The sequence below is a fragment of the Dermacentor andersoni genome, chromosome 3, assembly GCF_023375885.2.
Source record: "Dermacentor andersoni chromosome 3, qqDerAnde1_hic_scaffold, whole genome shotgun sequence".
NCBI classification, from domain to species: Eukaryota; Metazoa; Arthropoda; class Arachnida; order Ixodida; family Ixodidae; genus Dermacentor; species Dermacentor andersoni.
Window position 1 is genome coordinate 7,496,140 of NC_092816.1, and position 24,406 is coordinate 7,520,545.

Below are 24,406 nucleotides of genomic sequence, written 5' to 3' on the forward strand. Positions count from 1 at the left end.
GCATCAGTGTAGGCTTTGTGAAGGGCAGTGTTAGGGTGGTTCCTGTTTGATAGGGTTTCTTTAAGGTGAAGAAGTCTATCTTTGTAGTCATGGTTTTCAATGCAAATGCGACGTAGTCGTGTGGCTTGACCTTTAAAGATGCCTTGTTTGCAATGTTTGGATGGTGGCTTGTATATTCTAGGTACCGTTGTTTATCGAAAGGTTGCCTATAGAGCGTGGTCTTTAGGGTCCCATTTTCTATATATACAGTAAAACCTCGTTAAACCGTACCCGCTTAAACAGTAGTTTCGGTTTAAAAGTAGTAAAGTCAATTCCCCGACTCAGCGGCCATTGAACATAATGTATTTAGTATCCGCATAAACCGTACTAGCTTATTGCGTACGCATCGGTTAAAACGTAGCGTTTCCACTTTTCGTCGCGCAAACACGGTGGTGCGTCGTCTCCACCGGGCGGTCCGGCAGAACAACAAGCCTCAGAGATCGGTACAACGGCCTCCAAGCGCCCTGTGCGTTTGCACGTGAAGCCGCATCAACATCAACATCATTTCGACGCCGTTCCAGAGAGCGAGACAGCGTCATGGCGTCGTGCAAGCGAGGACTCGCGTCATGCCGAAGCTCGGATAAAAAAGACGCCGGATGCTCAGCATAGAAGAAAAATTAGACATCGTCCGTGCTATCGAAAGTGACATGAAGAAGTCGGCGCTGGCCCGCGACATGGATCTGCTGTTGACTACAGTGTGTGGCATTTGGAATGCGAAGTTGCTCGGCAGCGCTGCTGCGACCGCAAAGAGATGTCGGCTACGAGGTTCGACTTTTCGCCATCGTTGCCTCTGTTGTTGCCGAAGTGTCGACTAGCGACAGTGATGAGGACGATACGGAAAGCGACAGCACGGGCGATTCAGGCCCGACAGTGGCAGAAGCTGCGCGTTACGTCAGCCTCGTGAATGCAATCATCGCAACGAGAACAGGGGCGCGATAACGTAACTATTCCAAACGAAAAGTTTTCCGAACTCCGGCACCCGGCAATGAAAAAGGCGCCCCGGAACTTATGCAGCACTAGTGCGCGCATGCACGGAGAATACGTAACGCCAACGAGGAATCTGCCGTGCGAGTGTTTGCCGAGAGGAGGGGGGCTGGCTGAGAAGCTGGCACGCAGCTTGAGTAAGTTTGAGGCTGCTGTCGTCGTGCTAGACCGCCGCGGCATCAAACGAAAATAACACTTATGTCGCGCGAAGTGAATAAATACTGCATGTTTTTTCCCCTTTCATCGCACTCTCTCTGAGTTCCGTTTTCTACAGGTAAGTGGGCGATCTCATGCTATTTCGGTTAAACAGTACTACCGTTTAGTATGTACTTTTTCCGAGCTCCGGCCAACTACGGTTTAACGAGGTTTCACTGTATTGTGTTTAGAAAGCTTGTGCGCCCAGTTGAAGATTCCTATGTGAATTTTATTGTAGGTCTTGTGGTATGTATGTGATGACTATTTCCAAGGTTTCTTTTTTTATCTGTACATCAGTCAAGTCCTTTTATTTTTATTAGTCCTGCTAGTTTGTAAGTGCTTTCATATTTAAAACAGCGCCAAGAAACACGGGCAAGGTAGGACACAGGATGAGCGCTGACTGCCAACAACACCTTTATTGGAGCCTGCGCAAATATATACAATTTGCAACAGGCATAAAGAGAGTGAAAGAAGCAGAGGGGAAGGCGAGTCATCGTCGGTCAACTACTGCTGCGCATGCGTCAATGACATTAAACAATATAAAAGAAACCATAACATGGTGGACACAGGCCAAACTGCTTAACTTCTAGGAACATAAGTTCTTTATCACAAAGTGCAATAGAAGGGGAACTAACACAGGTGGCTCCGAACTGACCATGCAATACTGACCGGCTCCGAACACCTGGACCGTGCAATAAGCAACATGTCGCCAAGCCTGTACATTGCAGTACCAATGTAGTGTATTCCATTTTCACCTCTTGCGGCTGCACTTACATAGGGCAAACAGGACACTGTATCAATGAACGTTTGCGTCAGCATGCTCACTGTGTCAAGATTAAGACTGGCAGTAATCTGGCTGTTGATTGTGCCAAGTGTGGCTGTACTCCACTTTTTGACCACACACGTGTGTTGAAAAGGTACAGCAATCAGATGGCCAGAGAAATCTTTGAGGCATTTTCAATGTGTCAGTTCGGAGCCACCTGTGTTAGTTCCCCTTCTATTGCACTTTGTGATAAAGAACTTAAGTTCCTTAGAAGTTGAGCAGTTTGGCCTGTGTCCACCATGTTATGGTTTCTTTTATATTGTTTGATGTCACTGACGCATGCGCAGCAGTAGTTGACCGACGATGACTCGCCTTCCCCTCTGCTTCTTTCACTCTCTTTATGCCTGTTGCAAATTGTATATATTTGCGCAGGCTCCAATAAAGGTGTTGTCGGCAGTCAGCGCTCGTCCTGTGTCCTCCCTTGTCCGTGTTTTTTAGCGCTGTTTTAAATATGAATGATCCGTACCAACTAGCTCGCACCCAAACTCTTCTTTGTATGTGCTATTCTCTGCACTTAGATTTCGTGCTTTATCATGTTGTGTTTTTACGTGCTACTGTAGTTGTTAATTTGTACTTGTACTTTGGATTTCTCTGCTCCCCACTGCAATGCTAAATTGGCTTTGTGGATACTTAAGTAAATAAATTACAAAGCTATCCTTATAGTGCATATACGTCCTCTGACCAGCTCCCATTTAACGAATTATGCGATAATTGGAGTAGCGATGTCGCACAATTCTTCCATTGCCAATTAGACAAAGCTGAGTATAATGCATACTATGCATCAATTTAATAATGTAAGCATGATTCTGAGGTTTCACAAATGTGGCACATTACTAGCTACAATATACACATACTATGGCATTGCTGGTCGATGTGGTAAACGGAAAGCACTAGTATCACGTGTTTCACTATTACCACACTGGCTAAGATGGAAACTTCAAAATCACTTACAGTCTATGCTCCATGTTGTCATGAAGGAACATCATCTGGTCGAAAAACGGCCAGATGATGTTGTCTGACCTGGTGGCGCTTTTATTTTCCTCCTGAAGCACCTTCATAAGGCACCTAAATTTATCACATATGGATTTCCACCCCTTCTGCAGAGCTGTTATAATTTCATCTGCACAGATGAAACACGTTTTAGACATTGGAGAGTAGGTAGATAAGTGAGGCAGCATATACTGGTTCCACACACACTTTCGATTGCGATCGAGCACGATCAAATTTCTGAATTGAGATCAGCTTATGCAGATTGTACAATAGAGGCAATCATGATCACAAAATCTGATCCCAATCAGGATCGAGTGCGATTGAAACTGCTCCCGTATGACGCCCATATAAAATTCCGAGCACTCACCTGTTACGGCAGCATCAGGCATGATGATCCTCTCTACCTCAGTCCACAAGCACCTGGTCATGTGCTTGTTCTTATGGTGTTTCTGTTTCGCCTACGAAAGTGCAGGCCGAGCCTCAACGCAGGCGATAAGTGCTTCATTGTTGATTGCCTCCATCGCCTTTGTTTGACATGAGACCAGCAAGGCCTCGGTATGATTCCGAAACCCCAACAACCTGTCTCGAAACTGCCAGAGGTTTACATGCTGGCCACATGATGTCGGTGCACAAGCTGCCACTTCTGTTGTATACGCTCAAAATGACGATCAAAATCAAGCACTGCCTGACACGCATACGGGCTGCATGTCCCCCCTCTCAAGACTCGTAGGATGAGCGCGCACAGCCTCGTAGACGCGTGACACGTAGCCAGGCGCGTATGATTAGCCACATGTGGTTGGGTTTTTACTTGTCACTGCTGACACCTTTCTCCCTGTTGGCGAGAACGGCATCGTCCTCTATGCCACCAAAGTCAGCAGTTCAGAAATGTCCATGACACAATTGAACCCGGCAAAGCCTTACAAGCACTGTGGTGTTCCACCGCAAGACTTGAAAACCACTCGCTTGACACACCCGCCCAACGGCACTGATTGTCTTTCTCAAGGTTGTGAATAATACGGCATAATCACTCTGATGCAGCACTAACAGCAGTCTAAATGAGGAGAAGACGGTGTGAAATGCCCAGTAGAAATTCCCCAGCTCGTGCGAGGTGTAACGGCAGCGCTAGAGCAAATAAAAAAAAATGATAAAGGGCATCATATTCATGTCACAAACGAAATATAGTTTGAGGTGCGTTCTGATGCTGGAAATGTTGGAAAATTACATTTTATATTTGTGCAATTGTGGTACTATCACTTTTACAATGCCCGTACAGTTTCACAGGTTCATTATAGGGCATAATTCCCTGTTGCAAAGTCCATTATAACTGGGTTTCACTGCAACGCCCTTTGATATGTGCCCTGCACTTACAAGCATGAGCAACAATTGTGATTTGAGATGAAAAGAGAGGTTTGGGTCTTAGTGAGCAAAGAAATATTATACAGCACAACAACGCTTGCAAGAGAAGGCTCCGACGTCATGCACGTTTTCATATTATAATTCTACTCAATATGAATAAATTTGATATTGCAGTTTCTGCATGTATGTCACTGAAAACAATACAAATAAAAAAAAGGAGTGTTCACATACAACTAACATCTATGGCTACTGCTAACTAAAAAAAACATACTTTGAAAATTTTAGACTAAGCCAATAATATGAGGACCCTGTATTCGACTCACCTCCTTGACAAGGCAGTTGTGAGAGTTCAGGTCTCTGTGAATGATGTTCATAGAGTGAAGATAGCACTGAAACAAATATAGAAGATTGAGCCTCTTTGCTACTTAGTCCATGTCAGTACTGTCCTTATACATTGTAAAGGGAAGTTTAATGCCCCCCCTAAAATGGTAGCGGTGGTGGTATAGGCCTGTGCAAGTATACAATATTTTTTTATTCTTCAATAGAATATTATGCTATGTAGCTTTCAGTTCGGATCGAATTTCATTATTAAAGTTTGCGAAGTATTTGAAATGAACAAATATACATATCTTTTTGCATATAAGTCACACCCTCAATTACAACACCCCAGACAAAAAATGAAATCCATGCTTAATCCAATGTAAATAAGTGCAATGTCTAAATGTTTGTAAAAAGCAGTCTCAATTTTTTTTTATTTTCGATGCAGCACAAACAGTGGTTAGGCCCAACGGCCAAGGCAGGCACGGCAGTGGATGGCAAACCGTCGCAGGAAGTTTGCCACCCATTGCAGGAATCATGCATGTGGGCAAGACTGTGGACTGCAAAAGCAGCGAACGTGCCTACCAAGTGTGTATATGTGTTTACTGAACAGTACAGGTTAAGATAGCAAGTCAATGAAAAGGCTCAAGCTGAATTTGCACAATACAGCATAAACAACCAGCATCATGCAGTCCACCACAAAGTTTTAGTTAGACTGAAGCACAACAGTGGACAAGAGGCAGTAAACAAACTTGTGCTGCTGGAGTTGTAAGAAATGTGAACATGCATTTTTGCATGAAAATATCTGACTAATGACAGTTTAAAAGTAAACTGACTTCAGAGATTAACCTGTTTCTTTTATGGCAAGAACCAATATTTTTTTTTTTTTAGTTTGTCACCATCTGGCACTTGTGTAAAGGAAGTACGCAAATCCCACAACTATTGGAAGTATTCACTTCGAAATTATTATACACTACAGGGGAACCCCGGTTATATGTATGTCCCCCGGTTTTGCGATGAACCGGGTTTTAGGACGGATTAGCGCAGTCCCGGCAAAGTCCCAATAGAAGCAATGCATTAAAAACCCCAGTTATCCGACGCAATTTTACGCCTGACCGGCATTATACGACGACCCTCGCAAGTCGCAGGATGGAACGGCAGATGAAAGAATAGTGCCGCGGGTCTCTTTCCTCGCTACGTCTCTCCACATGTGGAGCGCTTGACACCGCTCGACCGGGTCGCTCGGGCACAGCTTTCTTCCCTGCCTCGTCTCATCGTTTGTTTCTCTCTCCCCCACCAGCAGCCGCCCGCGATGCTCACTGTGCTGAAATAGCGCCTTTCTTTCTCCACAATCACTTTCTCCCTCTATTCTCGGTGGCGTTGCCTCTCGTCGCGTTGGGGAAGCGTTTCTGTCCTTCCAGTTTCCCAGCAGCAGATTGCCGACAAGGTAGCGTGTAGAGGACTAGGTTTATCGCACGTGTTCTTCGTCGCAATCCTAGTGACCAGCGTTCAGCGGAGGTTTTAAGTTGTGTGGAGCCACGCAACACACGATGTGGCGAAAGTAGACAGTACTGACGCTCGGCGATAAGCTGAATATTATCGTGGAAGCGGAAAAGCGGCATGGAGCCACGAAAGATAGCGTTCCTGGCAAACGATCCTGGCAAACAAAGTGGTGATATTGCAGAATGCCAACAAGTTCGGGCTGAAGCGGAAAGCGGCAAAAGAAGTACAGCATGAGAAGTTAGAAAAAGTTCTCATCAAGTGGCTGCATCAAGCACTGAGCTCTGCGATCAACGTTGACGGCGCCATTCTAAAAGAAAAGGCGGACCTTGTGGCATTGCATCTGGGCATCAACGACTTTCAGGCATCGAACGGGTAGCTAGATCTCTTTAAAAAACGAAACAGGATTGTGTACAGCCGCTCCTGCGGAGAAAGCACTTCCGCGGACGTTTTGACGGTGAATGAGTGGATGGAGTCGCTGCCGGAGATGATTGCTGCATACAAGAACTGCGACGTTTTCAACGTGGATGAAAGCGGCATTTTTTACCATATGCAGCTCGAGCAAACCCTTGTGTTTAAGGGTGACCGCTGTCATGATGGCAAGCATAGTAAAGAGCGTGTGACGGCACCATTCTGTGCTAACGAGGACGGTTCTGAGAGGCTGCCCGTGCTCATTGTTGGAAAGTTTGAACTTGAAGACGCTGCTGTGCAGCTACAACTTCAACAAAAAGTGGTGGATAACGTCTTCGCTCTTCAGCAATTTTTTGCAGCTGCTGGATAACAAAATGGGTGCTAAGGCGAGAAAAACATTGCTTTTCGTGGACTACGCACCATGCCACCCGCCTGATACGTCCAGCCTGTGGAACATAAAGGTTGTGTTTTTTCCGCCCAACTGCACAAGCCATCTGCAGCTGCTGGATGCCGGCATCATTAAGTGCGTCAAGCAAGGAAGCGGTTAGTGCAGCGTCGGCTGGCGGCTATGGAGCGCAGCGAGTCGGAAAAAAATATCACTGTGCTCAACGCCATGCATTTTATTGCCAGTTCGTGGAACGCACTGTTGCAAAGCACAATCACTAACTTGTTCAAGCACTGTGGCTTTAAGCGAGAGACTGCATCCTCTGCTGCGGACACAACAACCTCGATGCCGCTCGAGGCCAATGCATGCTTCGCCGACGACGATTTTAAGGGTTTAAACCTCACTGCGACCTTCATCGAGTACGTGAAGGCCGACGAAAACGTTGCGATCTGCGGTGAGGTGTCACTGGATGACGCCATCGAGGAGGCTTTGCCTAGTGCTGACACCACTGCAACATCGCCGAGGTGCTACGGCACATAGAACACATCCGGAACTTCATCTGTTCATGCAACGCCACAGAGGATCTCCTTTTGGATGTTGCCCAACTGAAGTGAAAGTGCTCGATTCACGGATCAAACAACGTCCAAAAGAAACTTGCCGACTTTTCTTAATGTTCGCACCAGCTGGTGAGAATCGCAGCAGTGGAGTGCCGTAAAGGTTCACTTGAATAAAGCATGATTGGTACCTGTACTGCAGCATTAATTCTTATCGTATTTACTTTTTTGGTAATTTGGGTTTCCAAGCCCTGCATAGTATGTCAGTAGTTTACATTGAAGTTTCTCGTAAATCCGTCGCACAAAATAAGTAGTATTTTTATGGGCATAATTTATGTTCAGATATTACGATGCCCGTATTTTACGACGCTTTTTCGCGGTCCCAAGAAAGTCATATAATCGGGGTTCCACTGTATTTATGTTTCCTAGTAGAACCGTGGGAGTGTTAGACAGCACCACCACTCACAGACCTTGGCGGCAGATGTGGAACATCCTTTCTACCACAGGCGTCACGAGAATGTGATCTTTTTGGGTGAAGGCAACCGGTCAATAAACCCACACATGCTATCTGAAGGCACCAATGTTGCCGGATTCGAGACCCTCGTTATGTAATAAACGAGAAGAAAGGGGGCTAACCAAGGGGCCCGATTTTTATTAGTCATATCATAAGACCTCATAATACGACCTTTTATGCAAACAAGTACCTTGCCAATTCTCATACTTCTTGAGCATACTGCCAACTGTAGGTGGACATGGTATAAAGCAGCTGAAAGGAGGGAGATCTGGTCATAGAAGCTTGGCTAGATGCAAATGGAATTCAAGAGGGGCAGTGTTAAAATAGACAGATTAATGCCTTGCTTCAAAAGGTTCAAGTCGACGGATGCAAATGGCAGGAGTAGCTTACCTGCTCTGGGCTCATGGCCTTGACAAAAATGACAACTAGAAACATATCAAGCTAAATCTAAAAACGTAGTGATTCCATACTCAGGCTCTTACCACATTAACACAAGACACCGAACAGAATAATCAATATAGAATAGAGGTAATGCATGCACTTTCAGCCACTACACATGCAATAAACTTCAGTTTAATGGTAATCTGTCTTTCCAGGTGTACGAATAGTTATATTTTCAAAGCAAATATGAATATTAAAGAATATTAGAGAACATAAAATATTTTCTTATTTCACAACAAACTAAAATGTCTGCGTAGAGCACATTTGCCAAAAGGTGGGGCTTTTTAAAAATTATTTGACACATGCACGTAATGCCATTTGCAGCTGCAAACTTGGGAGTTTGTACATGAAAAATAACTAGCAATGTGGCACACCACGGTGTGCCAGGTAACTGAAACGGTTTGTACTGTTTGTAATTTGATGAGCAACCTCCCCACTGTATAGGTCTATGAATTGCACACCGTTACGCCCCAGCACAACAGCAGCCTCCTGTCACCAGTGCTGCCACCACTAGTCCATGCACCTCTCTCTGGCCCCCCCTTCCATCTTACCTGTCAGTCAAGAACACAAGGAAAGGTTACCATTTTCCGTGAATCTTTCTGTCTGCTTCACTACCCTATTTTGGAAGACCTTTAAAAGCCTTATCCTGCCACCGTTTGTTGTTAAGCCCTGATGAAGGAGCAGAGTTGGCTCCCAAATGTCGCGTTTATTAAACAAACTTTTTAGTTGGAGTCACTACTAAATTCTTATACCATTCTTAGACCATGAATTATATCAAACTGAGAGAGGACAGTGAAACAGTGTTATACATGTATATCAATAATTCGAAGTATAAAATAATCCTATTTGAAATTTACCTGACATCTGCCCACGTCTCGGAGAGCTTCCTCAGATCGTGAAAAGTGAGTACTGGTTTGCTTCAGCAAGGCCGTGTCGAATGCACAATGGTTGACTTATTTTTGCTCATGAATGTTGCAAGTCACTCGCGCTGCAGAGTGGCCATCGATATACTGAACGCAATGCTAACCATAAAAGCCTGCACACTACGCCCTAACATGTTACACGTAGAAGCTTTTGTTGTGCATTTTTATTCTATATAATATAGAAATGGGTGCACCATGGAATCAAACTAGCCTGTACGGATACACACCATGCTGCCATCAGTGCACTTGTACTGTGAAACACGCATGAACGTGCCTGGCCATGCGTCCATACAATACCAACAATGAGTCAGTTTAAACAGCCAATTATCGTATGTGGGCAACAAGCCAGATGCACTGTTGTATCAGGTTTCGCAACTGACTTCCTTTTGTAACGAGTTGTCCTTGCTTCTCATTCATGAAATACTAAAATGCCGTTCGTGGCAGAAAACAAAACCGGCGGTGCAGCATCTACAGTTCGGCATCCCATGCACGTGCCACAACATGAAAAGATCAAGTGCCACCTAAGCTTTCTTGTGGAACGTATATCAGACCAGGAGACCTTTCACATTCTTGAAGCAGAGTGGTGATGCACCCTTGCCGAAAAAGAACCAGTGTGCACCTCTCCAATTCATGCGCTCAGCGCTTTGACGCATCGCAGCCGACACGTCCCTTCGTGCTCAGCCCTTCCCCTCCAGCCTCTGCGTTGGTGACTGCTGTCACTATACAAGCTGTTAGTATCTAAAGTGGTTTTCAGCTTGAAGATTGTTAGAGCCCATTCCCACTTGCATGTACTGTGCAGGCACGAATGAAATGCTTTTAGCGCAGACCCACAAATCGCACAATGATAAGTCTGGTGTGCCGATGCCGCAGTGGTCTTTACGCAGCACAGGGCGGATGTGGCGTGCACTGGTTTTATTAAAACTCAAACTCTAATGTAAAGGTCCCTCCAAGCTGAGGTTGGGGTTGGATTTGTTTTGGCCGCTTGTGAAATCCTAAAATGTCGTTTGTGGCAGAAAACAAGGCTGGTGGTTCAGCATCTCCAGTTCGTTATCGCAAGCCGACGCCACAACATGAAAAGATAAAGTGCCATTTAAGCTTTCTCGTGGAATGAATATCAGACTAGGAGGCCTTTTGCGTTCTTTAAGCAGAGTGGTGACCTGCCCTTGCCAATAAACAGCCACAGTTTGCACAAACCATCCATATCCAAAGCGAGCAAAACACAGCACCTTGCTCATTTTCCGTCATAGCATGTACTGTCCTTCATATTAAATCTCATTTGACATCTGCCAAAACAGTGCCATTTCAAATTTATTGGCATTAAATATTTCCAATGAATTTATCGGCATTAAATATTTCCATAAGGTGAAGTGCACTTCCAGGGGCATGGCACAGCTTTCAATATATTGAATGCGGTGGCGAACGAGAGTTTGATGTACGTGTAGTACATCGTTATACTTTAGCATGGAATTTTTAAGGGGATTTTTCAACTATTCAATATAAACAATAATTTGATATATCCTGGATCGACTGTGCAGCAAGAGTTGCATATAAATGCAAATGTGCCTTCAGCAACAGTTTGTGCAGCCCGTAATTTAACATAAGCAAGCATGCTCTGTCACTCACCATTCCTGCAGCAATGTCTCTGGCCAGGTGCAACCTCTGCAACCAGGGCAGAGACTCGCTCGAGTCATGAAGCAGGCTGCGCAGGGATCCCCCACTCACATACTCAGTGACCAGGTGCAGACGCTTGTCCCGGTAAAGCACACCAATGAAGCGCAGCACATTTTCATGGTGAAGAGAACGCAACACGGCCACCTCCTTGAGGAAGTTCCGCTGGGCCTCCTCATCCAGCCGATGGAGCTCTTTGACCACCATCACCTCACCAGTTTCACGGTGGGTCACCTGGTTCCCAACACATGAACACAGGTATGCGTCGTGGGTATTGAGGTCACTCAGTTTCATGACCCCTATTTACCCCTAACGCCCTAGATTACAAAAGCCAAGATAACATGCATGCTATAGAACCTCGTTCGTACGATCTCATTTTGTATGATTTCCCAGTACCAAGCTTGCAACAAGAATGCAAAAATTACACAATTACAGTTACGCTTTTTTTTTTACTAGTTAATACATTCCTGTCAAACACTATATTTTGGCACCAACATTCAGTATCTCGCCCACGTGCTATTGCATGATACTATTGTACAATACATTTGCAAGCTGCTATATCCCGCGCAAACAAAAATGTGTGCGAAACACACGGCAAGATCAAGAGTGGTAGGTGCCTGCAACGGCAGCTTCCCTGCAATGTGCGCCCACCCGTGTCACGCGAATATGCCACCACACACTCGTTTCCGATTCCGGTACCAGCAAATCTCCTGATGGGTTGTTGCACAAAACCATTCGCAGTCATCGCACTAGCCCACTGCAATAAGCACCTTCACCTATCTGCTTCAAAGCATGTGTGGCATAGCACTGTTGGAAGCATACTGCATAACGTAAACATGCAGCTGTTTTCTACTGCTGGCAGAGCATCATCCACTCTGGCAGTATCCTATTCTGGTGTTGCACACTAGCTCGATTTCATCTTGGTTTACCATAACTATCTTAAAACAACAATGCGTGTATTGGATCACTCAGCCCCTATGAGCTGGACATGCATCAGCGTGTCGTGCTGTAACAATTCTTGCCCGGTGGACACATCAAAACTTCCCACCAAAATGCTCCCCCAAAGAAGCTTCTGACCCTAGCTAATTCTAGGAGCACAAACGTAAGCTTGCCGAAACCACAAAAACAAGGTCCGTCTCGGGTCGCTCGGACCACACCAGATCGGTGATCAATCGCATGCATTAGCATCTCGTGCTGCAACAATTCGCGCAGTGCCTTGAATTAAGTAGAAGTCTACTACAGTTAAGATTGCCGAATTTTTTTAGTGACTGTGGATTGTACATTTTCTTAGCTAGTGCATTATTTCTTGTTTTTTTCCGAAATATGTCAATGAGGTTCTACTGCTTCAAGGAAGCGTAGCTCAGCCAAGTGATCACACGCTTGGAATATGTGTCAGCAAGATGCATCGACGCGAACCAGCCTTGCAGAGGCATGCGTTGTGTTGTATGTTGTCAACAACAAATGCTACCTCTCTTCTGCCTGGGAGTTTACACTTTTTTTACTACTGTCTGACATGGACACTAACTCAAAATACACCAATTCGATACACACTGTATTGACTTTACTCAAGAGCAAGAATGCAAGACATGGCTGCACATCCCATAAGATTGCTTCAAAGCTCACCAGGTAAACTTGGCCAAAGAAGCCTTTTCCCAAGAGCTTTCCTTGGACCAGGTCAGATGCCCGAAAAATCCTCTGGTTTTTTGGCTCAATGCGGAATGACTTGGTTCTACTAAGGTCATAGGATGGCTGGCTGCCACATGGCGCTGAATCACTGAAAAGCAGCACAAGAACATCCAATTTGGAGGCATAACCCCTGAGAAATCACACTCCTCACCACTTTCATGGCACATAACAGGTGTTCCTTGAAGATGCTTATCCTGCAAATGCACTCAACAAAAATGCTACATGCAAATACACTGACATATATTACGTGGCACAATCGCTGGTGGCCAATCTTACACACTGACGCATCTCTATTATTGCTGTGACTGGCCATTCAGAGCGTGGCATTCAATTCTTGCCAAAGCCAAGGAGGAAGTGCGAAAAGAATGCATAATGAAATGGATCATTAGAAAATATGGTTCCAGTGCAAAAACAGAATACCATTACCAAATTATTGTATGTTATGAGTGGCGTAGCCAGAAATTTATGTTGATGGGGAGAGGGGGGTTCCTCCTTGCCGACTTGTTCCACTCCCCCTCCTTCACCCCCTCTCTCTCTCTCTCTCTCTTTCTCCGTATGCATATGGAGGTTGCACACCACGTAAAGACAAACTCCTAGCATTTGACAGACAAGAATGCTTTAACAATGACGATGGATGTTCTTGCATTGCCGAAGCAACACTTTGCTTAACTTCTGACAAAAGTTTTTTATTAAGACAAGCAGCCACTTTGCATAAAATTATGCAATCATCTTTAGTTATTTTTAAAAGTTATTACTTTGAAGAAAACTAAAATTTTGTTTATGAATTGATGCATTTATATAATGTATGTCGATGACCTAGCTGGTACACGACTTGGAAAAACGAACAGCACTAAAACTGGGGCCAAACAAAAACAAGACAGCGCACTATATATTGTGTGTCTTCTTGTAAGGCTTTGAAGGTAGGGCACTTTATGGTGCCCTACCTTCAAAATAACATCACTGATTTTCCCACAGTGGCAGTCTGTCTGACGAACCTTTATTCTGGGATTCCTGTATGTCTGACGTACCTTTATATATAGCGTTAAAAATACAGGAACAAAGCTTTGCGCTAGAACTTCAATTGTATCTTATGACAGTCCTTCCATGTGTTTTCTGGTCACGCAACTGCCACCTCAGTTTTATATAGAGCCAGTGCCCACTGTTAAAGGCGTAACTGCGCATGAGAGGGCATGCGAATGCCACTACCGCTGTAGTTGTGTGTGGGGGCAGCCTCGGCAGTCTAGCTTTCCAAACTTTTGCAACTGCCACTTTACTTTCACGTAACTACTTTTAACACTCCACATGCATCAATAACTACCTGGGCGAGTTATCTGCCATCTAAGGAGCACCCAAGGAAAAAAATTGCTGCTCAAAACATGCAGCTTGCCGCGGCTTGTCATGAAAAAAAAAAAAAATCCGGGATCTTACGTGCCGGAACCATGATATGCCTATGAGGCAGGCCGTAGTGGGCGACTACGGATTAATTTTGGCCACCTGGGGTCCTTTAACATGCACCTAAATCTAAATAAATGGGTGTTTTTGCATTTTGCCCCCATCGAAACGCAGCCGCCGTGGCCGGGCGGTCTCAGTCCAGACTTCTTTCTCAGCACTGTTCATCTGAACGCTTCAATAGGTTCCACTTAATATTTGTCTGAAATTCAACACCACACATTCGCAACAAAGCGCCAACAGTGCCACTTGTAAACTGAGGCACACATCTGGGCTGCTGTACCCTCACATCACGTAAGTAAGCACAAACTCTCAGTTGCGATTAGCACCAGGTTGTTCACCGAGCACAGGTGCTCACTTTCTGTTAAACCGTGAACAGTATCTTATCAGGAGATCAAAACAATGAAATCGTTATTGGAAGTGCTGCTTCCATAATAATGACTTCGTTTAATGACAAATAAAGGGAAAGTGAGCTGCTCCATGCGCTTCAGATTTCTCGGCAATGTGATGCCATTTCTGAACGAGATTTAGGTAGGATAAATGTAAGACAAACCTCACAACTAATAAATGCCTTTAGTGTGGCTTTTAGTATAGGATTAGGGCAAACATGAAGTGTTTGGACCCGTACAGCTGAAACTGCATTGTAATTAGGCAACTGTCTTAGCAAGCAGTCGTTTAGAAGCATCAGTAACCCCAGAACTTATTCACAATGCTCGTGGCGATGACGCAGAAACAACGAGACTAGGTATTCTGGTTCTTAATGCACAACTATTTGCAAGAGGTTAAAATATTCTAATAACTAACTGGTCCTGATAGTTTTGTCATGATCTAAAAATTGAAAAAAGAAACAGTTTAATAATTCAATTATATAAAGTAAAACACCTTGGTGCAAAAACATCATACAAGAACGATCATTAACTTGTGTAAAATAAGTGACATACAGACAACACAAGGAGGCGTCCGGTCACGAATACTCCAATAGTCACAATGCAAGAAGTTTGTTAAAAGCATGGCGCTGACATAAGAAGCTTAAAGAATGAACATCAAAACATGGGGAGATATGCTTTGGGACACAGGAAACACCAGCAAACAAATGGCAATAAATACAGAATGCATAATCGATTGTTTCTATACACAAGAAAGCATAAAGCTTAAGCATTTCATAACACATGGCAAATCAACTCTTAAATGAGCACAAGTAGCCACAGCACTAATACTGAAGTTTTTCTTACTTGGACATTTTTTTTTTTTTAAATAGAAAAATCGGCGCTCTTCAATCTTACCCGACGACTCACGTGGTCGTTTGCAAGGGGTCGAACTGTTGATGAGCGGGACTGAGGTTTAGGTTTCACGAGATATGCTGGAAGGCCTTCAAAAATCCTTGTGACGGCATTAAGCTTCAGCGTCAGCTTTTCACCCTCCAAGGACACGGTGTCGCAGTTTATACTAAAATTGTAGGCAGTGATGATGCCCGAGGCATCGAAGCGTTTCGGGCACAAACATATATTTGCATTCAAAGCTAAAACCACTACTTTCCTGCCGCAGTATTTATTTATTTATTTATTTATTTATTTATTTATTTATTTATTTATTTATTTATTTGTTTATTTGAATACCTTCAGGGCCCATAGGGTGTTACAGAAGGGAGTGGTAACAATAAATATTAAAAAAACAAATCAAATATTAGGATTAGGTAACATATTAAAGCGCATTTTTAAGATCACTGGGGTCCATAATAGATATAATGGAGATAGGCAAGTGGTTCCAATCATTACAAGTTTGAGGAACAAAAGAATGAAAGTGTTGGTTAGTGTGACGAGGAACAAACACTTTATAATGATGGTCAATACGAGATATGAATGAAGGGTGGGAAAGCAATTCTTGCTTAAGATGAGAGTTATGGCAGTAAATCTTGTGAAATAAGGAGAGATGTGCTGTTTTCCTGCATAAGGAAAGGGATGGAAACCATAACACTGTTTTAATAGATGAAACACTGGAAAAACTGGAGTAGCTGGAAATAATGAAGCGTGTGCTACGATTTCGTACAGCTTCAAGGTGACTAATAAGACTTTCAGTAAATGCACCCAACACAGGTGATGCATATTCTAGTTTGGAACGGACAAAAGTTCTATAAAGAAGGAGTTTAAGAGAAGGGGACATAGAAAAATTACCATGCAGCAGCTACCCAAGCATGCAGTTAGCATTACTGACAATATAATTAATGTGTGGTTATCGAGACAGATTAGAATTAATGTGGACACCTAAGTAGTCGCTTCTTCAAGAGGGCAACCATTTATGTTATACTTGCAAGCGTTCATGGAAAGTTTACGAGAAATTTTCATTAGTTTGCACTTCGTCATGCTGAGTTTCATTTTCCATGTGTTACACCAGTCAGAAGTACTGTCAAGGTCAGTGTGTAGTAGTGATGTGTCATTATCAGAGGAAATCACGCGATATACAACACAGTAGTCTGCAAAGTGCCTAATAGAGGAGTTAATACAATCTATGGTCCTCTTCTATTTCTCGCACTGCTCCTTGTTACTCGGTAAACAAAACAATAACACCTTTTCGGTCGTTCCCTTGTAGCCGAAATGGCATCCCGGCACACAAGATGTGTTTGGCATTGTCGTCCCACCCCGCCACTTCAGCTAAACAGTCGAGAACTCGAATAAATAGCACAGCACATGCGCAGAATGCACCACATCAATCAGCTCGTCTCACACTGCACAAGCGTTTCGGTGCGCAAACGATGCCCTCTGAGGCACAGTTGCGCCACATTGTGACAGCTTTGAGCACTGTATGAACCTCTCTCATAGCGCGATGGCGGAGTTTCGTCGCCAGAAAGCATGGAAAGACTCGGATCATATGATGCAAGTTTCACTCACTTTCGGTGACTTGCTGTCTGACTTGTTTGAAGATATGTTTGGAAGTAACTTGCGATCATGGCATTGTAGTCATCATGCAATGCATATTGTTATTTGATTACACTTAGGAAGTGATGAGGCAGACAGTCTGAAGCAGGGCTGCTTCCTGTTTAGAAGCCTTTGTGGAAGTTACAGCATCTGTAGTTTGCAGTAAAATAAGGGCCAGTAGCTCCGAGAGATTTGAAAGTGTTATGTCTCCTGACAGCCGACTATTCAGAGACGTTCAGTTAGGATGGGCTCTCTGCAACAAGGAGCACATGCTACGACAAAGTAGGTGAGCCTTAGCTAGGTGATTGGCCACGGCCATGTTGTGCTGAGCGATCAAGCAGTGATGAGACACTCTCTCTAATATATAATTATCCGCATTACACCAACTTCTCTCTTGATGCCTTTTATACGCATCCCCCTCCCTCCTCATATCCATCACCCCACTCCCCTTCTCAAAATTATTTTCCATTAGTCACTGTCGCACTCTTCTACATCCACCGTGTTGCTGAATGGCACTGCGGCCCCTAGCATTCCTATATTTCTGTTTCTGTGTGGACTTCAAGGCCATTTAACTGCCCTGCCACTTGTTTATTGTCGTGGTTTTTTAGCTTCCCTGACCCAACACCCCCCATCCTTGATATATTCTGCTAGGCGCAAATCAACATTCTGTAGGTCTTTCTTCCTTGTCTCATTTTCATTTTTATCAGCATACATACAAACTAGCCTAACACGAAGCTCTTCTCAAGTTTATAATGCAATGACAGTCAGAGTCACAGACAAAGAAGAAAAAAAGAAAGAAGGGAGGTTGCTTATCATGCGTTTCCTAGACAAGCAAGTTGCAATATTTTTGGAATGCTGCAGCGTGGTCGACGATTCGGTCAACTGCCAGAAATGAGAAGCTCTTCGATGACACGAAGGTCTGGTGGGGAGCAACAACGCCCCCATGTTTTATGCACGCGCTCGCCCCATCTTTACCTGTGTTTGGAATTTTTAGCGCCGATCCCCCCTCAGCAGTTATGGCTAACAGCATCTGGAATGAGGTAGAGGCGCACCATGAGTGGAGTCGCAATGTTCTGTGCATGGGAGAGGGGATCTCCTCCACGACAGCACCCCACCCCCGCCATTCCTTCGGACTGCCACTAGCGCTCACCTTGCTTTCACATTCAAGCTTTCCCTTTCATCCATGTCGCTCTTTCGGAACGACATGGATGGACACCTCTTGTAACGTTCTGTTCCGTGGGAAAGGGGGCAAGGGTAAGGGGGTTTGTACGAAAATTTCAGGGGGAGGGGATTCCGACCCCCCCTCCCTGGGTATGCCAATGCACCGAAGCATTGCTTACTAAAAGTTCAAGTGTGTGGAGCATTCACAACAAAAGGGCAGTTTGTTTGAATACCTGGAATTTTTCAGAGCATACAAATGATTGCCGTTTCTAAGCAAAAGTCAAGTTCAAAAGTGAGCTCAAAATCAAAAGTGAGCTCAAGGCCATGGGTTCGATACCAGTTGCGGAAGCCACATTTCAATGGGAGCAAACAGCATGAATGTTTTTTCTCCAAAAGTATAGGTGCATGTTAAAGAACCTCCAGTTAGTTAAAATTAACCCCTTCCCACAGTGTGCCTCACAATGATATTGTGGTTTGGCTCGCATAAGCACAGGTTTTAATTTCAATACTGTGTGACACTATGCAACTTTTCGTCTTATGCCTACTATGGTCACTAGGACTGAATTCATTGCCCTTTTGCTACAATTTTTATTTGATTGTGCACACTAGAGAACTAAAGGGACACTAAAAGCAAATAGTAAGTCAAACTAAAGTGATAGATTAAGGTGATCACAGCCGCCATCTTGCGCATAGTTCAGATTCTCCCACCAGGCGATGCCACTCAGTCCCGTTTTGATAAAGGAAAAAAAATCTGCTCTTAGCCGTCGCAGCATGCTCCGGTCTGTACCTGTTGTGATACAGTGACAGGTGATCTACTGTAGCTGATAAAAGTTCCCTCCACCTCCCTTGTTTTCAGGACGAGTTGTGCCAGGCACCATCGTCATTTTGTTGCTGCGCATGGTGGTTTTCTCACGGCTGATGCTTTCAACAGTGGCTCAGTTGAACCTTTCTGTATGTAAAATGGTCGGTGCCACTGATTGATAGTGGCTATAGGCATGATAAGTGGTTCGCCACTGCCACTTTTTGACGTAGCTGTCATGCGAGTGCGGGCCGCTGCTCTGAAAACCATCTCGGTAGAAGGCCTGCTGACTGCAGTGCTCACTGCCCCGCCAAAGCACAACACTAGCTGTAATAATACAGACAGATTGAGAGTAAAATGGACAGAACCTTGAGTGACGTTGACCATCAAGTAGTTTTGTTTCCTTTTTTTCCTAGCATCTACCTTTTCTTTAAAGCATTTTCTAAAGTACAGGCCCACTAAATGAAAGTTTTAGGCTTGAAATGATAAATATAGCTTTGTGCCTATAAACACATAGATAAATAAAAGAAAAAGAAGGGAAGGAAATTGCTACTGACCGCAGTAGCTACCTAGCGCAGTCTGCTGACACCTGAACAGCAGTCAGCAGCAGGAGAGGGGCAAGAGTAAAAGAGTAGGGGGAGAGGTTAGTATAGAGTAAAAAAGCACTATTTACAACAGAGCAACTAAGTAAAAAGAAAAAAAGACAGTTCATTTGTGCACTGACTTCCTCGGGAAAGTTTGCCACCGGCACTGTTAGGTCCTGTGCAGTGGCGTAGCCAGAAATTTCGTTTGGGGGGGGCTCACGCAGCAGCTAGGCCTCCACCTTACAGAATTTGCCGAGGGATCAAATACATTAATAATCACTGCATTGCCATTGTAATAGATGCTGCAAATGAATTCTTGAACGCTACGCATTGTCAAGACAAGTAAAATATGTATTTCTTCATAAAAGAATATACTCGTATGTCTCAAAAATTGTGCTCGAAATAACTTATATCAGTGCTTCCATGTTTTCTGTCTATCTATACGTAAAGAAAATATCATGAACATTAGAGTTATATCAGTTTCAAACCAGCAGAGCAGTGCATGCCGCTGATATGAAAAATGTAAAGGCCATGAAATGAACAAGTTGAGGACAAATATTTTAATGAAACTTTCTTAACCTCCCTGCCTTTCTTTCATTTGCATCTCTCTTTCTATGTCACTCAAGAACCATGTTTGCATGTTTGTACATATGCAACGACCAGGGGAAAATCTCACTGACGCTGTCCTTTGTTAGGATGTATCGCGCAGGAGCTGCTGTCATCAGTCGTGTATTGTGAGTAATTGCACCAGAATTATAGTTACAACAGAGAGCACATATAAAAAGCAGGAGTTCTGCAAAATATGCGAGGGCGAGTCAAATGAAAGTGAGCCAATGCGAATATATGACTAACGGGCGTACTTTATCTAAAAGTAGTATCCATGAGCATTTAGACATTTGTCCCGCTGAAGTCAGATGATTCCTGTCTCACAAAACTCCTTGGGTTGCTGCTTCAAAAAGTCTAACTGACTCTTTCACGTCATCGTCCGACCCGAATCTGGTTCCGTTGAGCTGCTTTTTTTTTTTTTTTTAAATGCTCCAAAATGTGGAAGTCACAAGGCGACAGGTCTGGGCTGTATGGCAGATGTTGCAGTGTTTCCCACTTGAACTTAGCCAGTTTAGTATTAACGACATCAGCGTCATGGGGACGGGCATTGTCGTGGAGCAAGATGACCCCATTCCTCAATTTTCGAAGTCATTTGTTCTTGATTGGGACACGCAGCCGATGCGACATTTTACAATATCAGAAACGATTGATAGTCTCTCCAGGTTTAGCAAATTGCCGCTGACAACCAACAAAAGTCAACAACACCTTTCCAGCGGAAATGACGGCCTTTGCTTTCCTTGGGGATGGTGAATTCAGATGTTTCCATTGAAAGCTCTGCCGTCGTGTTTCAGGCTCGTAGCAGTGGCACAATGATTTATCCCCGGTCCCAATTGCAGACAATAAGTCATCACCGTCATTGTGATACCGGATTAGATGAGTCAAGGCAGCGCCGAACCTTTCCGTTTTCTGGTGGTGGTTCAAAATCTTGGGCATCCATGGCACGCACAAGATCCGATAACCGAGGTGTTCATGAATTATGGTGTGACCCGAACCGTGATGATGTTCACATGCCCTGCCAATTCATCTATGTTTATCCTCCCTTCTTGTCTAATCAGCCTTTGCAATTGTGTTGGGGTGATTGCACGGTGGCTTTGGCTTTCTCTTGGATCGTCTTTGCAATGTTCACGTCCCTTGAACCGCTTTTTCTCCAACGCTTCACAGTGGCCAATGAAATGCAATGATCAACGTACACGGCAGGCATATGGCTACTAATTTCTTTTTGGGAAACATCTTCAGCTGCCAAAGACCTCACGACACCACGCTGTTCAACTTTTGGAGTGTCCATTATGCCACGAAACCAAGTTCAACCCAGTGTACGAGAGCATTAAAGGGCTCCTCACAAGGCCGCATAGCAAATTTTTCTTATATGCCGGAAGTTGTTACGTGTCCTCCAGAGAGTGTACCGCCGAAAAATTTTTCAAGTTGGCTCATTACCAGCAGAGATAGAAATATTTCAGTGCCGCAAACCCATGATTTCTGCAGGCGGGCTCCACTGCATAGCGAGACTGTCTCCACTCGCCCCGTCTAGCCTCCGCAAACGAAATTCCTTCTCTACGTTCCCCCATGCCGGACCTCAAAGATCGCGTGACACATATGCCATGGGCCCCACCTTCACATTTTTTTTTTTTCTCCTCGCTTTTTTTTTCCGGCACCGTGCACATTCGCTGGCGGCGTTGTGCACGAGCTGCAATCGTTTCGTGCAGCGCACAATTTTGGTCACTGTGCACAAGGACACATGACTAGCAGTATAATTCAATGCTACATGACGCAGAACAAGCAGATTGCAGAACATGATCACGTGCTGGAATATGGTAGAAAATGGCATAGTTTCGGTACCTTCGCACGTAACCGCACGACCGTGGGAACAAGCAAGCAGACGAAGCGGAAGTGCATCTCTCTTGCTTCGGTGCGAGGGAAAACAAAAAAACACGCAAGCATTCCGTTTGTGTGTTTTATTATTTCTCTAAACTTCAATTCGTCAATTCAAGCAACAGATCACACAAACAACAGATGTTGTCTTGAATAATTCTCGAAATAACGTGTCACCACAAGCGACGTCACACTGCAGAGACGATTACGTAGGCACAAAGGCACGATTACGTCACCGTCCGGCTTGAAGCACAGCGGCCGCGAGTGAAGAGGGAAACGGCATTCAGACTGAAATTTCAGATCTTTCCACGGCGCAATACTTTGCAGACACAATTGTTATCGTGCAATGTATGCTCTGTGCTTGTCAGCTCAAAATGGCCAGACCTGGTGAGGGGCCCTTTAAAGAACCTTTATCCTCACACCTGCGTGTCACTTCTGAAAATGAGGGATGACTCTGTGCCATGCGCATGCCTCGCACATAATGAACAGAACCATTATTACGCGGGGTGGGTTGGCTCACTTTCATTTGACTCGCCCTTGTGCATCAGAAATGCGAATATACAATGGGATATACAAATGAGAAGATACAGCTTGATAAAGGGAAAGTGTCACTGGAAACTAAGTTCACTGCACATATACACAAAATCTAGCAAAAGTTATTTAAATACATGTACGAGTTTTCAATAAATCTACGTATCTAAGAAAATGTTACTGTATATAATGCATCAAACAAGGCAAATAAACATCTTGTGCAACAAAAGATTCATAGATCACAGCCCCCCCTTGCTCCACTCCCCCTGATGCATCGCACACGACAGGAGGTGGCGCACTTCCTCACCGCTTTTCTCCCTTGCATACAGAAGACTGAGCCACCACCATCACCGACTCATCTATACGGCGCCCCTTCCCCCCTCCCATGCTTTCACTCGCACATACAGCATGTGGCATGCAGTCACGGTGTTATCACCCTTGGACTTAATACGGAACATGAGGGCGACATCGATGGCAGGAATGCGCCTAGGGTGTCCATATAATTGCTATCAAAATAACATAAGTGTATCCGGCAACTGAAGCATCTCGCGGCCGATTACTTTCCGCAAAAGAAGAAGTAATAAACGGAACTTTCACCATGCGACAATTTGCTGCACCACAACAGTGCCTTTCTTTTGTGTGTGGGGCGGGGGCACGGAAATGAAAAAAATGCAAGGAAAGCATGTTGGCCATAATTGAATGCCTACTTTTGGCACCTAATGTGGCTACCGAAGGAATACCGAAGAAATTGTGAGACGCTTGGTCCACAGAGAACCATAAGCATACTGCTCGGTACTCTACACTGGCGAGACAAAATTTTGCGAAGAGGTTGCGCTCACGCGAACGCGTTGCAATCTGTCGAGTCCCCGCAGTGATGGCAGCGAGCGACCATCCATTGTTTCTTTTTCTCGTCTGCTAGCCAGAAAGCGTCCAAAACAAAGGCAGGCGAAAATCCACTTGGCCAAAGAAAAACTAACACGCATTGAAGTGCGCCGCGCGGTGGTCAGGGCAACACGAGAAAGATGCATGCACTCTGGCTGGTTCCGGCAGCCCGCGTGTAGCGAAAAAAAAAAGAATGAAGTAGCTCAATGTGTCCTTGCGAATAAAAGTCAAAGTAGAAAAATAAATAAGACCGTAGTTACCTTTGCTGGCTTTAGTGTCTTGACATGGATGCTTTGGCGCAGGTGAAAAAAATGTTGACATTCTATTCTGTGACATAACAGCACAAATGAACCGCCACAACGCTTCGTCTCATCCAACCTTGCTGCGTGCTTTGTCAGCTTGTCTGATAGTGTGTTGATTTGGCTTGTCTCGTTGTATGATGTGTGGGGATGCGCACTCTCACGCGTCCCCTGATATCTTGTTTTCCCGCATAGCTCCCATCAGCTGCAGTGCGGCTTCGCCGCGTGGCCTGGCGCCCGCGGCGGTGGGAGTGGTTGAAGCGCAGTGCGAGAGATGGCGCGAGTGTTGCGCTGCTAGCGCCGCCTCACGGCGGGGTTACTTGGGTGCAGGAAAGACAAGGCGCTTCCTCTTTGGTTCGGGACGGCAAGTAGCGCGGACGTGCCGCGCGTGCGCCGATCCATGCTTCTGCGAGACCATCTCGCGTGGCCGCCTTCGAACGCGCCACCGTTCGCGTGACCGTACACGCAAACAACCAGGCATTGGAATCCAGCATGGGGCGAACATATTCGCTCGCTATCCAGTCGCA

At 44.8% G+C, this 24,406-nt stretch overlaps 1 protein-coding gene across 3 annotated transcripts in view; it reads right to left on the reverse strand.

Moving 5' to 3' along the window:
* LIMK1 (LIM domain kinase 1) overlaps positions 1-24,406 on the reverse strand; it is a 147,859-nt gene that overhangs the window by 54,095 nt on the left and 69,358 nt on the right. For 2 of the 3 annotated variants that reach the window (XM_050169397.3, XM_055065652.2), the window contains 3 exons: positions 12,725-12,875; positions 11,057-11,335; positions 4,711-4,776 (listed from right to left, as the gene is read on the reverse strand). In XM_050169397.3, coding sequence (XP_050025354.1) covers positions 4,711-4,776; positions 11,057-11,335; positions 12,725-12,875 — 496 coding nt within the window. The remainder of the gene's footprint in view (positions 1-4,710; positions 4,777-11,056; positions 11,336-12,724; positions 12,876-24,406) is intronic. The other variant, XM_055065653.2, reaches the window with a different exon arrangement.